The sequence below is a fragment of the Rhinatrema bivittatum genome, chromosome 11 (genome assembly GCF_901001135.1).
Source record: "Rhinatrema bivittatum chromosome 11, aRhiBiv1.1, whole genome shotgun sequence".
NCBI classification, from domain to species: domain Eukaryota; kingdom Metazoa; phylum Chordata; class Amphibia; order Gymnophiona; family Rhinatrematidae; genus Rhinatrema; species Rhinatrema bivittatum.
In genome coordinates, this window is record NC_042625.1 from 46,033,872 (window position 1) to 46,049,753 (window position 15,882).

Consider the following 15,882-nt stretch of genomic DNA (forward strand, 5'->3'; position numbering starts at 1 on the left):
GTTATCCTCCTCCCTTGTTCCTGAGGGCAGAAGCTTTCCAGAGAGAGGTTGGACAGAGCAAGGTTGGGCCTATGGACTCTGGTATAGATCCAGGCATCCTTCTCCTGGCTGGAATGTTTTCAGGGCCAGCAGATCTTTCTGTAGGGGTGCCCAGTGAAGGTGAAGCAACCTACTATATTGGGATCACGTGGTTAGGCCTTCCATTTGTCAGTCACGGTGGGAAAATGCTGCAGGGAGGCTGTCCCTGGTAATGTTCAAGGGGATGTGGATCATGAGACAATGGAGGATTTTGATGGGGAATTGTCTTTCTGATGTGCTCGAAGTCTCTAGGATGGGTGATGAACTTAGCAACGAGCCATTTAATCCTCTTTCAAACTCTGGAGTATCTGGGAGCTCAGTTCAACACACTAGCGGAGAGAGTGTTTCTTACAGAGATAGATTGCTGAAATTGCAGAGTTGTATTAGGCTTCTGCTAGAGCTTTTGGTGCACAGGGTCTGGGACTATTTACAGGTCCTGGGTTCTATGGCATCAGCATTGTAATTAATGCACTGGGCATTCGTGCATATGCAGCCTCTGCAGGGAGCTCTTCTCTTCTGCTGAAATCCGTTATTGGAAGAGTTTCATCTTCTTCTTCCGTTAGAGGGGGAAGCCAGGGGCAGTCTTTCATGGTGGCTTACTAGCATCAGTCTTGAGTGTGATGCAGAATTGGAGATTCCGAATTGAGTAATAGTCACTACTGATGCAAGCCTCTATGGATAGAGGGCATCGTGGCAAGATGAATCTGTGCAGGACCAGTGGTCGAAATAGGAGGTCTCATGGTCTATCAGTCGATTAGAGATGAGAGCAGTTCATTTTGCGCTGCTTGCCTGTCTGCCAAGGTTATGCGGCCATCCAGTATGGATCCTATCAGACAATGTGACGATGGAGGCCTACATCACAAGGTGGAACCAAGAATCAGGCAGTGGCTCGAGAGGCCCAGGAGTTAATTTTCTTGTCAGAGCAGTGGCTGGCAGTGTCTTACATCACTGGAGTGAACAACATTAAGGCAGATTTTCTCAATTGGAGAAAGTTAGATCCTGGGGAATGGAAGCTGTCGGAGGCAGCGATGTCTCATTCACGGAAGATGGGGGTATCCCGACCAAAGAGAACACAAAGGTGTCGTGGTTTTACAGCCACAAAATACGGTACGGAAGGAATCAGAGTTCTGGTGCTGCCATGAACTTGAGGGATTTTTCTTTGTCTTCCCTCCTTGTCTTGCCTCTGGTGGACAAGGGATTACGGGAAATAGAGAAACATCTGGGCAACGTGATCCTGATAGCTCCAGAGTGGCCACATCGACCATGCTTCCCAGATCTGATCCTTGATGTGTGAAAACTGTGAAGGACTTCAAAGGGGCGTGGGATAAATACTGTGGATCCATAAAATCTAGGGGATGTGAATGAAGAGAAGAGGCATGGGGGTATCTTGCGGGAATAATGGCTACTACCTGGAGATTAATACCCTTATTCAATAAAAATACTCACTGTCAACGCAACTCCAGCATTGCTCTGCTTCAACGGCAAGAGGAAATGTGGTAAAAAGGATTTGCATTCACAAAAAACCGGGGAGTAGCTTGCTTGTTGCAGCTGTTACTACCCCAAACCAAATAAGTCTGATACTTTACTTTCAATGCATATCCAGCATAGCTCTCTGCTTCAACGGCAGGGGGGAAAGAGGAAAAGAGGATTTATATTCAGGCAACAACCAACAAGGACTGAATTATAGTCTGGGTAAACAAATAATTATGGGTGTAGCTTGCTTGTTACAGCGGTTACTACCCCGAATCAATTAAGCCTGATACTTCACTTGGAATACATATCCAGCGCAACTCACTGCTTCAACGGCAGGGAGGATTAAAGAAAAGAGGAATTATATTCAGAGAACAACCAACAAGGACTGAATGGCACAGGCTGGGTAAACAAATAAGCATGGGAGTAGCTGGCTTATTGTGGCAGTTACTACCCCTAACCAATTAAGCTAGATACTTCACTTAGATGCAGCTCCGGCACTGCTCTCTACATCAATGGCGGGGGTGGAAGGTAACTAGAACCAAAAAGTTACTAATAAGGGCCAAGAGTAACAGATAAGTATGAGAAAAAAAAAGTGTGAAAGTTTGCTGGGCAGACTGGATGGGCTGTTTGGTCTTCTTCTGCCATCATTTCTATGTTTCTATGTAACAAGGCTGTAGATGAGCCCCTGAGGTTCGGACATCGGTCGACACTTTTCCAGCAGGGCCCAATATTTTCAGGTCAGACGGCTCACTTCTGTCTTGTGGTTTCGCTTTTGAGTGGAGATGACTGAGATGAAGTGGTTATTTCCACCTTATTGCAGGCTAGGTGATCTTCTACATCCTTGATGTGTGAATTTGGAGGCCCTTCCAGTCCTGGTCTGCTGTTGATGAAGTACAGCCTCATGATGAAGTACAGCCTCAGCCTGTTCAGGCTATGGTGTTGTATATTTTGGCTTTTTTGCAGAAAGGTTCTGGTCAAGGGACTGGCCTTTAACTCTCTGAGAGTCCAGGTAGTGACATTTGGGTTGTCTCCGGGGTAAGGTGCAAGGGTATCCACTGTCCGCACATCCAGAAGTTATACGGTTCCTTCGTGGAGCTAAGAACTTGCATCCTCAGGCATGGAACATTTGTCCATCTTAGAATCAGAGGATTGTGTGAGGCTCGGTTTGAGCCACTAAAAAGAGCTACAGTTAAGGACTTGATTCTTAAAGTGGTTTTCTTGGTGGCTATTAGTTTAGCCAGGAAAATTTGGAGTTCTAGGCGCTGGCGTGTTGAGAGCCCTTCCTACAGATTATTAAGTCGGGGGTATCTTTAATCATGGTACCTTCTTTTCTGCTGGATGTAGTCTCAGCGTTCCATCTTAGCCAGTGGAGCTTCCAGCTTTTCCAGATTTGGATTCCTCTGTGCCTCACACGGGGGAGCTTAGGCTCTTTAAACGAGAGGTATGCACTGTTGAGGTATCTAAAGGTCACTTATGGTTTCCGTAGATCGGGTCATCTCTTTTTACTATAGAGTAGTCCAAAGAAGAGAAGTAAGATGTCTAGGGCTATATTTGTGTGGTGGCTGAAGGAAGCGATTGAGTCAATTTTTATTTCTAAAGGGTACCCACTGCTGAGGGATTTAGGGGCGCACTTGATGCGTTCTCAGGCGACTTCCTGGGCTGAGTCATAACAGATGTCTCCGCATGAAATTTAGGCGGTTACTGGGAAGTCATTGCACACTTTTGCTAGGTAGTATCGCTTGGATGTTGGGATTTCGGTTTCCATTTGCTTTGGTGAGAGTGTTCTACGAGCGGAACTCTCCATGTCCCACCCAAGTTAAGGGGAGTTTAGGTGCATTTCAGGAGTCTGGACTGATCTGGGTATGTACAAGGAAAGGAAAATTGTTTTTTACCTGTTCATTTTCATTCCTGTAGTACTACAGATCAGTCCAGAGACCTGCTCATTTACTAAATGTGAGTCTGCCACTCATACTGTTGCTTTGTAAATAGTGTGGAGTTGTTGGAGGTTTTCAATGCTGGTCGCTTATGTTTTCCATTGTCTTTTTGGGAAACTTCATCTTCTTCCGTCTCATTGGAGGGGAGAGAGTTTGCTTAGAAATTTATGGTTGTTACTGTTATCTTGGATATAGGTCAATACTGAGGGGCTGCAGGTGGCACACTGGGTTATGTACAGTGTCAGTGAAACTTTCTCTGTTTCCATCTGCTGGCATGGAGGCAAAACCCAGGAGTCTGGACTGATCTGTGATACTACAGGAACGAAAATTAGCAGGTAAGAAATGAACCAGAAAATCAAAGAGATGTGACCCTGCAAATAGCATGAAAAGATGAGAGCCCTCCTAGATAAACCTGATGTATTCTGTAATCACGGGATAGTGAATTCTCATACAGTAAACATCTGTGCATGTCTTATTTCTTTTTCCAATGTATATCAATAGAGCAAAACAAAATTATTCATTCAAAAAGCCACTTATTAACAGCAAAGAATGTATAAATATTTAAGGAAAAAGAAGCATTAAAAAGTAATTTTGAGTGCCGGTCCTATGACTCAGGTTGGATTCCTGGCGTCTGCTCCCCACCAGTGGAGCTGGAAAAGCTATAAAGGGATGGGGAATAAGATTCTTTTATCAGGACTGCTCTCAATTTACTGTCTTATGAAGTAAGTTAATTTGGTATAATATTTTGGCTCAAGGCAGGACACTTTACAAAGGGAAGAGGTTTAGGAGAGAGAGATTATTTTTATTCCCATTTATAACTGTATAAAGCAGTAGACTGATTTGACAGAAGTCATAGGGGCCCAGGCCCTAGATTCAGAAGCCTGGCTTCCAAGCCTTTGTTGAAGTAACCATTTACTTTTTTTTTTTTTTTTTTTTTTTTTAATCCATGAAGTGTATGCAGTTATCAGGGCTTTGTTGTGATTAGATTTTTTTCACTTGTCTGCGAATTTATTGTGCTTTAAGCAAATAACTGTTATCTCCCTTCCCTCCCCAGCAAAGTACTGTAAGGGCTTGCTATTGATTTTTTTTTTTTTTTTTGTAAGATAAATGTGAGAGAGCATCTATGGCAAACATCTGCCAGTGACTAGATGTGTGAGATGAATGATTGGAAAGGGCTGGAGCAGTCTACCTTGTTGGCCCTGCTGTTTTCTTCACAAGAATGACCTTTCTCAAATGACTTGTGTTCGTTTGCAGACAATGTAGCCTCTCCGTAATTGCCTGCTTGGCCGTTGGCTAACTTGATGATTTGGAATTTCTCTGCTACAAGCAACAGTGTGAACTGACAAGTGATCCACCCAGCAATTGTGCAGGCTTGGTGACAAGGCATGCTGCACTGACATGGAGAGAAACCGCCCCTAGCTATTGACTGGGAAACCAATCCATTGACAGCTCGCTGAGATTTTTCTGTCCAAATCACTTTCATCATGTATTCTTCAGCAGAGCAGCAAGATGTGCTCTTGGAGAACGGCGCTGGGAATGGGACTGTTGGTCTTCGTGAGAGTATCACTGATCACAAAGCCAAATCAAGTCTGCCTGTGGCAGGAGACAGACTTGCTAGTAAGTTATCACATCTGCAGTTGTTTTGGTCACTTTCTTGGTTATAATTGTGCTTCTGTCTGTACTTTTAAGAAATTAAGTAGACCTTGTTTTGGATTGAGTGGTTCCTTTTTAGCGTACGTTCTTCTTAATGAGCAGTGCTTTCCTCGAACGAGTTGTGTAGCTGATCAGAGGCTCAGCAGCACTGCTTATCATAGGGGAGAGTTCAGGGACAGCAGTACACGAGATAAAAGAACAAAATTCTGGGTTGGGAGGTGCCAGTGATTCCACAGCAGCACGAGTACAAATTAGATTAAGATTAATATGCATACCAGAAATAAATGCTCATTTTTGTTGCTATAAGGATCCTTGCTTATCCTGACACCTTGGATGTGAAGGCTGATTCAAGGGTCTCCTCTGCTCTGCAGATGCCTCTTTTTGAGGTCGGGAAATGCAGCAACATGTGGAGTTGGTGGCCAGAAGAAGCAGGTGCCGGTCTCTGCAATAATGTTTTATTAGGCAATTTTCAAACTGGGGAACAAAATCTGCAGGTGAAAGTACCCATGCATCTTTCACTGTTCCCCTGCCCCCCATGTGACAGTGTAAAATGTTTGTCTGTTTTAGTAGCTCCCTTTATACCTAGATATGAAGTTGGCAGTTCTGGGCTCTTTCAACTTGTAGTATGCTTACGGTTCTGTCCTCATAGTCACCAGACAAGTATGTTGAGGGGAGTCATGATCCCACCTGCTCACCTTGACTTTCACACAATTTAAAAAACAATGGCCCTTCTTCAGAAAGGATTTTTCCCTTTCTGGGCTTAGAGAAACAGTTTCTGGTGATAAAGGCTCAAGTGGGCTGATGCAGTACTCTGTGCTGGCTGCAGTGCACGGTTAACCTGCGATTGGACGCACATCCATATACCACAATGCAAAATGGGGGTTCTTGAACATACCAGATCAGTCCAGACAAGCGGGTTTTATTCATCCCTACCAGCAGATGGAGGTAGAGAACAAAACTTTGGGCACTGCCACATATACAAGTGCCACCTGCAGTCCCTCAGTATTTCTCTATCTCCAGCAGATGGTAGAGGTGCTAACTTATAGTCCTGACTGATTAGATATTTTAAGGAAAATTGCTCCCCGAAGTGACAGGCTCCTGCAGAAGGGTCGTCCCTCGGGTTGAGCCGGGCGAACGGGGGGTTGGATGCCCCCGGCCAGCTTCAGCCTGCGACTCCGGGACCCCTGACAGCCAGTGGTCTGGTTCCCTCGGTAGGCCCGAAGCCCCTCTGCCGGCCCAGGAGCAGGGAAGTACTCTTACTTTTGTTTTGTGCTTTCCTGTGTATCTGGGCCTTTTAAGTTTAAAGTTTTATTGTTTAAAAAAAAAAAAAAAAAAAAAAAAGTCACCAGCAGCTGTCTGCTTTTGCATGTGGCAGGCTGTGCGGCCTAGCAGGCTGAAATCCTCGGCGAGATCGTTGGGTGCAGGCCGGGCTGTAAGTGGGCTCATTTGGAAGAGGGTGGTCCCAGTTGGGGCAGATTCACGCCGGTGGGGGCTGGCTGTACTCCCGATCGAGCCGTGCAGTTTTCAGTCGCGGCAGCGGGCCTGTTCACCGGGCCAGTGGGAAATTCTTGGGGCAGTGCGCCTTCTTCAGGGTTTGACAGCTGGTGCGTGGTGCGCCCCTTCCCCTCGCGATCCGTGCCGCGGGAAAGCACGACAAGCATAGGATTGCCTGTTTAGATTTTTATTTTGCCTTGCTTTATTTCTTGGTGCTTGTTATGACAGACAAGCAGCTCAGAGAGACCTGCAGGGCCTGTGGTAACCCGTTGGTCAGCCTGAATGACCACCTCCTCTGCACGGAGTGTGCTGGAGGGGGGGGGGGGGGGCTCTGAAAGGCAAGCAAAGCCGCGGAGGCATTTGCGGACCGCAGCGGTGGTGCTGGGATCACAGGAGGGGAGTGACTGTGGCCGCAGAAGCAGAGCCAGATAGGGGGGCTTTGGTCCAGGGGGTCCCCGCTGCTCCTGTCTCCCATGGTTCGACCTAGGGAAAAAGGTCCGGATGTCTCAGGCCCTAGCAGCCCCAAGCACCCTTCGGGGGCCCCAGCTGGGGGGAGGGGGGGGGTTCACCCGAATTCGTACTTTTCCTGCATGAGACCTTCCTGGCTAGGCAGGCAGGTAAGTGCGGTGTCGCAGTCGGCCCAATGGGTTCGGCAAAGCAGGGTAAGGTCCCCCCTAAAGGTTCCACGGGCCCGTGAACTCTGTCTCCCGAGGGATGGCTATCGCAATTGGAATCTGTCTCGGAAGATTCCGACGAGTCTAAGCAGGAGGATGAGGTCTCGGAGGCCGATCAGGATGGGGACCCGATTGGCGGTCTCGCTCTGGAGGGTCCGGAGGCTGAAGGCGATGATCCGCGGGTGATCCGGCTTTTCAAGAAGGGAGCTTTGCCCGCTTATACCTCAGGTGTTGAAGGAGCTGAGGATCAAGCTCACCCTGGAGGATTAAGATGCTGAAGGAGTTAACCTGGTTCTGGATGGCCTATGGAGCCCCCCCCCCCCCACCAACGCTTTCCCAATTCTGAAGAAAATCCAGAAATTGATCAACCGAGACTGGGATTCCCCCGACTTGGGTCTGCGAATTGGTAGAGCGATGTCCAAGCGTTGTCCGCTTCTGCAGGACCATTTGGATGTTCTCAAGGTCCCGAAGGTGGATGCGGCAGTTTTGGCAGTCACTAAGAAGACCACTATTCCGGTGGCTGGAGCTTCTGCTCTGAAGGATGTTCAGGATCGGAAGTTGGAAGTGCAACTTAAGCGAGCTTTTGAGGTCCTGGGGTTCGACCTGTGGGTGGCGGTATGTGCAAGTCTGATGCAGCGGGCCTTTTTGTGTTGGATCCAGAAGCCACAGAAGCAGTCGGCCTCTGGGACTCTTTCCCCAGTCCAGGCATCCCAGCTAGAGGCAGGGGTTGCCTATGGCGCGGATGCCTTGTATGACCTGGGGGGAAACTGCTGTTTGACGTCCTCAATCGTCTGATGAAGTCACTGGGAGAGACAAAGGGCAATAGGCTGCCAGAGGATCGAAAGTCTGGCCGGAAACCTTTCTCTTCTCTGCCTCGCTTTCGGGAGTCCAGACGTTTTCATCAGATGAGGCCCTTGGGGGCCTCGGCCCCAAGACAGTCCTCGTATAGGCAACAGTCCTTTCGAGGGGCTGGAAGATCATCTAGAGGCGGATCCACCCAGGGTGCGGGTGGCAATAAATCCTCACAGTGAGATCCGGCAGGTCCACTCCTCGTCTCTGGTAATCTGAGGCAGGCTGGTCCGGTTCTACGGGGAGTGGACCAAGATCACTTCCGACCGGTGGGTGTTGAGCATGGTGAGAATCGGCTACGCTTTAGAATTTTCTCACCCACTGCGGTCGGTCTTTCTGGAGTCAGGTTGTCTTTCCCGAAGTAAGCGGACAGCGGTCCAGGAAACGCTTCAGTGGTTGTTAAGTCTGGAAGCGGTTGTACTGGTACCAGTGTCCAAACAGGGACAAGGCAGATATTCCATCTATTTCGTGGTGCCCAAGAAGGAGGGCAGGTTCCGACCTATCCTAGACCTGAGGAAAGTCAACCAGAGTTTGAAGGTACCATGTGTTTGTATGGAGACATTGCGCACCATAATTGCGGCGGTACGGGGAGGAGAGTTTTTGGCGTCTCTGGATCTCACCAAGGCTTATCTGCATATCCCCATCCATCAGGAGCACCAGAAGTTTCTCAGATTCATGGTTTTGGGACAGCACTATCAGTTTCAAGCGCTGCCTTTCGGGCTGGCCACCGCCCCACGGACCTTTACAAAGGTGATGGTGGTAGTGGCGAGGCGCTGCCACAGGAGGGATTGCTGGTGCACCCGTACTTGGATGATTGGCTGATACGGGCAAAGTCACTAGAGGAATGTGTGCGGTCCATGGACCAAGTTCAGTCACTCCTGGAATCTCTAGGTTGGGTTATCAATGTGCAGAAGAGCCATCTGGTCCCCTCCCGTTCCCTCGAATACTTTGGAGCCTGCTTCACACCCAGCGGAGCAAAGTGTTTTCTTTCAGACGACAGGGTGAACAAAATTCAGGGGCAGATAGTGCGTTTGCTTCGTCTACAGGTGCTGAAAGTCTGGGATTACTTATAGTTCCTGGGCTCGATGGTGTCCACCTTGGAACTGGTGCCCTGGGCGTTTGCCCATTTGAGGTCTCTGCATAAGCCTTGTTGTCCTGTTGGAATCCTCTGTCGCAACAATATTTCCTACCCCTGGATCCGATGAAGTCAGCCAGGGCCAGTCTGGCCTGGTGGATGACGCAGAACAATCTGGAGAAGGGGATGCCTCTCGAGGACCTGGATTGGCTGGTGGTCACCACAGATGCAAGTCTTCGGGGCTGGAGGGCAGTTTGTCTGGGCAGGTCTGCTCAGGGCCTTTGGTCGACGTCGGAACAGACATGGTCCATCAATCGCCTGGAGACTAGAATGGTGCACCGAGCTCTGGAGCAGTTTCTACTCTTGGTCCGTGATCGGATGGTGCGAGTTTTCTCGGACAATTTGACCACGGTGGCTTACATCAACCACCAGGGGGGTTCCCACGGTAGCGCAGAAGGCTCAGCTGCTGTTTGAGTGGGCAGAGCTTCATCTCAAAGGAATCGCCGCCTCCCATGTGGCAGAAGTTAACAACGCCCAGGTGGATTACCTCAGCCGGCAGCAGTTGGATTCGGGGGAGTGGGAACTCTCTTAAAGGGCCTGGGAGTTTCTCTGCGAACGGTGGGGAACCCCGCAGTTTGATCTCATGGCAACGAGTCTCAATACCAAGACGCAAAGGTTCTTCAGCCGCCGGAGGGAGTCCGGGGCAGTGGGGCTCGATGCAGTCGTATGTCCGTGGCCGACTGGAGTTCTCCTTTACGTCTTTCCTCCTTGGCCACTGATAGCAAAGGTACTCAGGCGTGTAGAGGGCCATGCGGGGTCAGTGATTCTGGTGGCTCTGGAATGGCCTCGCCGTTCGTGGTTCACGGATCTGATGCGGCTGGCACTGTACGGACCGCTACGCCTGATCCATTTACCGGATCTCGTGCATCAGGAACCTATATTTTCCGATCGGGAGGATCGCTTTTGTCTCGTGGCCTGGCTTTTGAGAGGAGGCGATTGCGCGTGAGTGGATATTCGGAACCAGTAATTACCACGCTGCTCCAAGCGAGACGCCCTGCTACCTCTTTAGCCTATTCCAGGGTATGGAAAGTATTTGAGACCTGGTGTGGACAACAGGGATTGGATCCTCTTCAGGTGTCGGTGTCCCATATTTTGTCTTTTTTGCAGGTGGGTTTATCCTTTGTGAGGAGCCGTTCGAGCCTCTGAATCAGGTATCTTTGAAGATCCTGGCTCTGAAGACGGTCTTTTTGGTAGCTATCTGTTCGGCTAGAAGGATTTCGGAATTGCAGGCGCTTTCGTGCCGTGATCAGTTTCTCCGGATATCGTCCGATACGGTGCCTTGCGTTCAGTATCTTTGTTTCTTCCTAAGGTGGTGTTGGTTTTTCATGTAAACCAATTACTGTAGTTGCCCGGGTTTCCGGATTGGGCTCGGGATCCCTCGATGGGACGAGAGCTTCATCTTTTGGATGGGAGACGGCTGGTATTACGTTACTTGAAAGTCACTAACGCTTTTTGTCGTTCTGATCATTTGTTCGTCCTGTTCGGGGGAGCAAAAAAGGGTGAAAAGGCATTTAAGACTTCTTTGTCTCATTGGTTGAAAGAGACGATCTCTGCAGCTTATGTATCAAAAGGAAGAGCGGTTCCAGGGGGTCTTAGAGCACATTTGATTCGAGCTCAGGCGACGTCCTGGGCTGAGTGTCAGCTGGTGTCTCCCCAAGAGATCTGTAGAGCCGCGGTGTGGACTTCATTGCACACTTTTTTACCAAGCATTACCGTTTGGATGTGCGGGCCCTGGAGGCGGCCCCTTTTGGAGAGAGTGTTCTTCGAGCGGGTCTTCCGGGTTCCCGTCCAGTATCTGGACCGATCTGGGTATGTACAGGAAGGAAAATTGGTTCTTATCTGCTAATTTTCGTTCTTGTAATACCACAGATCAGTCCAGAAGCTTGCCCTGAGGATCTTTGCCGAAAGACTGCTTGGTCTACTGCTGTATTTATTTGCAAAGCAGATTTGCCATTTTCTGGCTTTAATTTCTAGGTTTAGCGTTGCTACATGGTTATCTAGTTGGTCAGGGCTATCCATGTTGGGAGCCTTGTTCGCTCTTTATTTTTTCTTATCTTGGCTTGGGTATCGATTAATACTGAGGGGACTACAGGTGGCACTCTCGTATATGTGGCAGTGCCCAAAGTTTTGTTCTCTACCTCCATCTGCTGGTAGGGATGAATAAAACCCGCTTGTTTGGACTGATCTGTGGTATTACAGGAACGAAAATTAGCAGGTAAGAACCAATTTTCCTTTAGCATGTCCAAAACGCGTGTCCTATTGCGCGCATAGGTAATAGCGTTCGTCACGTGCAAATGCATGTTGATGAGGCTATTATTGATTTCCCCTCCATGCAAAAAAAAAAGTCTACTCTCTGGAGCTAGCGTTAAGTCTTGAGGAGCCCAAAAAGTGTGCAGAAAAGCAGAAAATACTGCTTGTCTATACTTCCTCCGACTTAATATAGTGGCATTAAAAAGCTAGAAATGTTCCCCAAAAAATGTTTAAAAAAAGTGTGCCAGCTGACAGCCACCTCTCCCAGGCGCCCGCTGCCAAAGAGGTGCAAGGGGCGCGCAGTTTCCCTTAGTGTCTCCTTTTTACCGCGGCTGCCCATTTGCATGGGCGTCCCGGAGAGGTGGATGGGCACGTGTTAAGGGAGCGGGCGCTCAATCATGAGTGCCCCTTTAACGCGCGCCGATATCACATGGGTCCGAAAGTGTCTATGGCTTCACAGGGCGCGGTCAGCTTTTCATGCTGAGCATTTTCTTGACTTTCTCATTTGAAAGACTCCAACTGAGCCAAGCTGAATGTTCCTGCCCTTCATAGGAAGGAACCGCAGATCAGAATTTTCTTTACTATTGATTTCTGTTTACAAGTTCTCTGAGTTTCAGGTTTCCTGAGGCTTTTTTTCAAGTAATGTTGCCTTGTTTCAATTTAGGGAGGGGAGTGGAACTTCATCCTATCTGTGAACTTGTGCCTGCTGAGCAGGCGTACGCTCAGCCTCCTATCTGCTTTCGCAGTTTGTGTTTCTACAGTTTGAGCTTTTAAAGAGTGCATGTATTTTCCTTTTCTTGCCATCTCCTTGCCCGTTAGGTTCTACTGTCACTGATGGCGTTGAAGGACGAGAGAATGCTCATATTCTGCAGGATTTACACAAAAGCCGTTAGGATTTCGATGCCATTTTGCTGCCACAGTGACACTTGAAACCCCCCAAAACTCACCGATGACAGTTATTGGCAAAGAATCCCCTGCCAGTTTTCAGCTGCCGAGCAGTGTATCCGATGAGCTGGGAGATTTTATTTTTCTCCTGTTTTTTATTAATCCCCTTTCTAATTTATTTTAGTCCTCTCGTTGCAGTCGTCAACCAGGGAGCATGCTCCAGTGGTCCCCAGGCCCTTCTGCAAGAATCCCCTGATGCTTAGGAATTCGAAGGCGTGTTGTTACCGTGTACACGAGCATCATGGGATAACTCCTGGTTTTAAAGTCTTGTCTTGCTTCCCTAAATCTTCTTGTTTCAAAATCCCAAACTATTTCCTATCAAGCTAACATCAGGACCTGCAATAACAAATCCCACTGGCTACACTACTAATAGTGATTCTTGTGGTTAAATATGATTGTACTTTTCAACTAAAAGCTTTGACTTCAAAGCAAGTATGAATTGAGAAGTAAAGGGAAAGCCAGGGATGAGCTGTGAGCTGTGGCATTGCAAAAGGAAGTGACTTGGACAGACTGGATGGACCCCCCTCTGTCCTTATTTGCCTGCATATTTTTTGTTTTATGAATGACAATTGTATACATTTTTTTTTCAGTCCCCTGTAGTAAGTTTGGTCTAGATCAGCCATGGTGGCTCTTGGCCTGTAAGCAATAAAACCTACCCACTGCATGAGGCTGGAGAAGATCAATGTCTGTCGCACCCTTTGGGGTTTGTTATGAGAGAGATGCCCAGATGTAATCATTTCTTGAACTTTAAGCAGCATGTTTTGTAAACTTAGCGGCAATCCCCATCCCCAGACTTTTTTTCCCCCTTGGGCAGGTTTCTAGCTTAAATATTTCCGAAGCTGCTATTGTGTAATGTCCTTCTGCTGTTACCTCTGTGTGGGGGCAAAGCGTTCAGTCTGGGTTGTCCATTAATCCAAGCAACAGTGCTGACCATTTTAAACAATGCATTTGCATGTTTCTCTGGAGGAAAGCAGTGTGTCCAAAAGATGTACACCCCTCTTAATCACCTCACTTACACAATACCCTGTTAGAAAAGCAATGCTAAGGCAGCTCCTGGATCTGTTCCAGAAGAAGGTTATTGTGTTTAACTTCTTATAGGCACCAACCAGCTACACTGCAAGATGTTTGCTGTGGCTGATCTGGCAAGCTTAAAAGTTAAGCACAATAAAACTCTTCCTTGAATGGGTGGATGAGTGCTCTGGTTCCCGTGTGTTATCTTCTCTGCAGCGAACAGGAGCACTTGGAATAAATAAATAAAGCCCTTTGAGTTTGTATCTATTGTGTTGTCTTTTGTGCTGCTCTTTCTCTATACCTAAAATTAGTAAAAGAAAAGAATTAGAGATGTCATGTGATACCTCCTCAATACGAGAGGAGCGAGAAGGGAAGGACGTGGTGTGCCTTCGGGTGTCACATCTTCTCTTAGATTAAGCAGGAAGACAAATTTTCTCTTCTGCAAAAGGGGATAAACTGCCTGGCTGGGAAATTGTGCCCAAAGACATCACCAATGTTCTCATGTTTACAGTGCCAGCTTCTGTCTCTGCAGGGGCTGAGGGTGGTGCCATTTCTTTATTGCACCACTTTCACTCTGTCTGACCTGTCTGCTTGCTTTCTCTTTCCAGGTCCCATAGTGCCCCTTCTAGTTTTGGCATGCATCCATGTGCGAGAGCCTGTTGCTATCAAGATTAGAGCATGTTACAACCCCCTTGTCTCTTCCAGATATTAATGCTGACAAGGTGCCGAACGAAGGAGAGCAATTGGAGCAGATGAACTCCTGCCAGAATGGTCCCGTTTCTCAGTACCCAGACCCTCCTGACACTACTTGCTGCCCAGAGCCATCTCCAGGTGTGCCTGGTTTCCATGACACCCTAATGGCGTCTCAGGGATCTAGCGCTGAAAGCATAGTTTGTAGGAAAGAAGCTTTGCAGTCTCTCAAGCTAAGCCTTCATATGCAAGAAACTGAATTATGTAAGCATAAAAGAGCCCCTTCTTTCTGCCTGTTATATTTTTTTGCCATCTTAAACCTTTTTGTTAACTATTTTCTCTCCAGTCTGTAAAGCTGAGACTAAGTTCTAGTCAGCCATAAATCCACAATGTACTTGTGTAATCTCAGAGCCTATCTACCAATGTTTAAATAAAACACAGCTTTCCTAGAGTGTAGCCACGTGGACTCAAGACCCCAATGGGTTATGCTCCTCTGCCAGCAGATGGAGACGGAGTCAGATTTCAAAGCTGACGTCACCCTAGATACACCCCTGCAGTGACTTCATCCGTTCAGTATTTCTCCGTCTCCAGCAGATGGTGGATGTACCTCTCCTAAGCGGATTGCTGTATTTTTTGGAAGGAGAAATTCTGCATTTAAACTGGAGAAAAAATTTAACCCTGCTCTCATGTGGTGATAGCTAAAGGTCTCTCTCCCAATTGAGAATTCCTGAGGAGATTTCCGAGATCCCTCAGAGGTTTGCCTTGGTCCGGTAGCCGGTTTCCGGCATGGACTTTGCTGCTTAAGCAGCTGAAAGGCAGTGGGTGCAGGAAGACAAGCTCGGCGGTGATGGCTAAAGCCCTCTTCTTCCCCCCCGCCCCCCCCCTGCAGCCAGAGCCATCTCTGTACTCAGCTGGTATGCGCTGAGTCCAGATAAGTTAAAAAAAAAAAAAAAAGAGAGAGAGCAGATTATCTCCAGATTCAGAGACATGTGGAGGGGTTTTGGTAAAACTTCCTCAGGTCTCCTAGTTCGGTGCGCTGTACCAACATTGTTCCTGATCCCATTGGGGTAAGGAGAAATGGGCTGCCGAGTGGGTTGAGCGGCCCCTCTGTGGGCTAGGCCCCGCTTAAGGCATGGTAGGCCTGTTCATCTTTGTGTGTGCCCTGTTGCCCTCCTTAGAATGTTGGTACGTGAAGTGTGTTGGCTCTGCACACGTGCTGTGTGCATAACGTCACACATGTACATACACGCACAAACTACTAAGCACAGTATACAGGTAAAGCCAGGCGCACGGACTGTGTGCACCTTGCCGTGTCCTGCCTAGGTGCCCAAAATCTGTGTGCATAAAAATTTTAAGCACAAGCCAATAGAATACATAGTTACTGCCGCCAATGGCTCAGGCAGCCATGAAACATAAGTGCCTTTCTCTCTGCGCTGCTTGTCATATTAGGGCTTCACAGTCTGACCTGGATTCCAACTTATGTCAGCACTGTGAGGAAGCCCAGGCTGAGTTGTCCTCCCCAGACTTTGCTAAGCCCGGCTCCTCCCATTCAGAGGATGGGTTAGCCACAGCCTTAACTGGAAGTACCCCGGATCAGAGTACCCCCGGGACTGGGTCATCTATGGGAGAGGGAAATTCAGCGGCACCTACCCCAGTACCTCGTGGACTTGCTGCCTTCCCTTGGGTGGAATTTTTC

At 48.1% G+C, this 15,882-nt stretch overlaps 1 protein-coding gene across 4 annotated transcripts in view; it reads left to right on the forward strand.

The window, feature by feature from the left end:
- Positions 1–15,882, forward strand: part of GOLGA3 (golgin A3) — an 87,286-nt gene that overhangs the window by 4,254 nt on the left and 67,150 nt on the right. For 2 of the 4 annotated variants that reach the window (XM_029619693.1, XM_029619694.1), the window contains exons 2-3: positions 4,740–5,102; positions 14,202–14,450. In XM_029619693.1, the coding sequence (XP_029475553.1) occupies positions 4,970–5,102; positions 14,202–14,450 (382 nt within the window). In that variant the 5' untranslated portion in view covers positions 4,740–4,969. The remainder of the gene's footprint in view (positions 1–4,739; positions 5,103–14,201; positions 14,451–15,882) is intronic. The other 2 variants (XM_029619695.1, XM_029619696.1) reach the window with 2 other exon arrangements.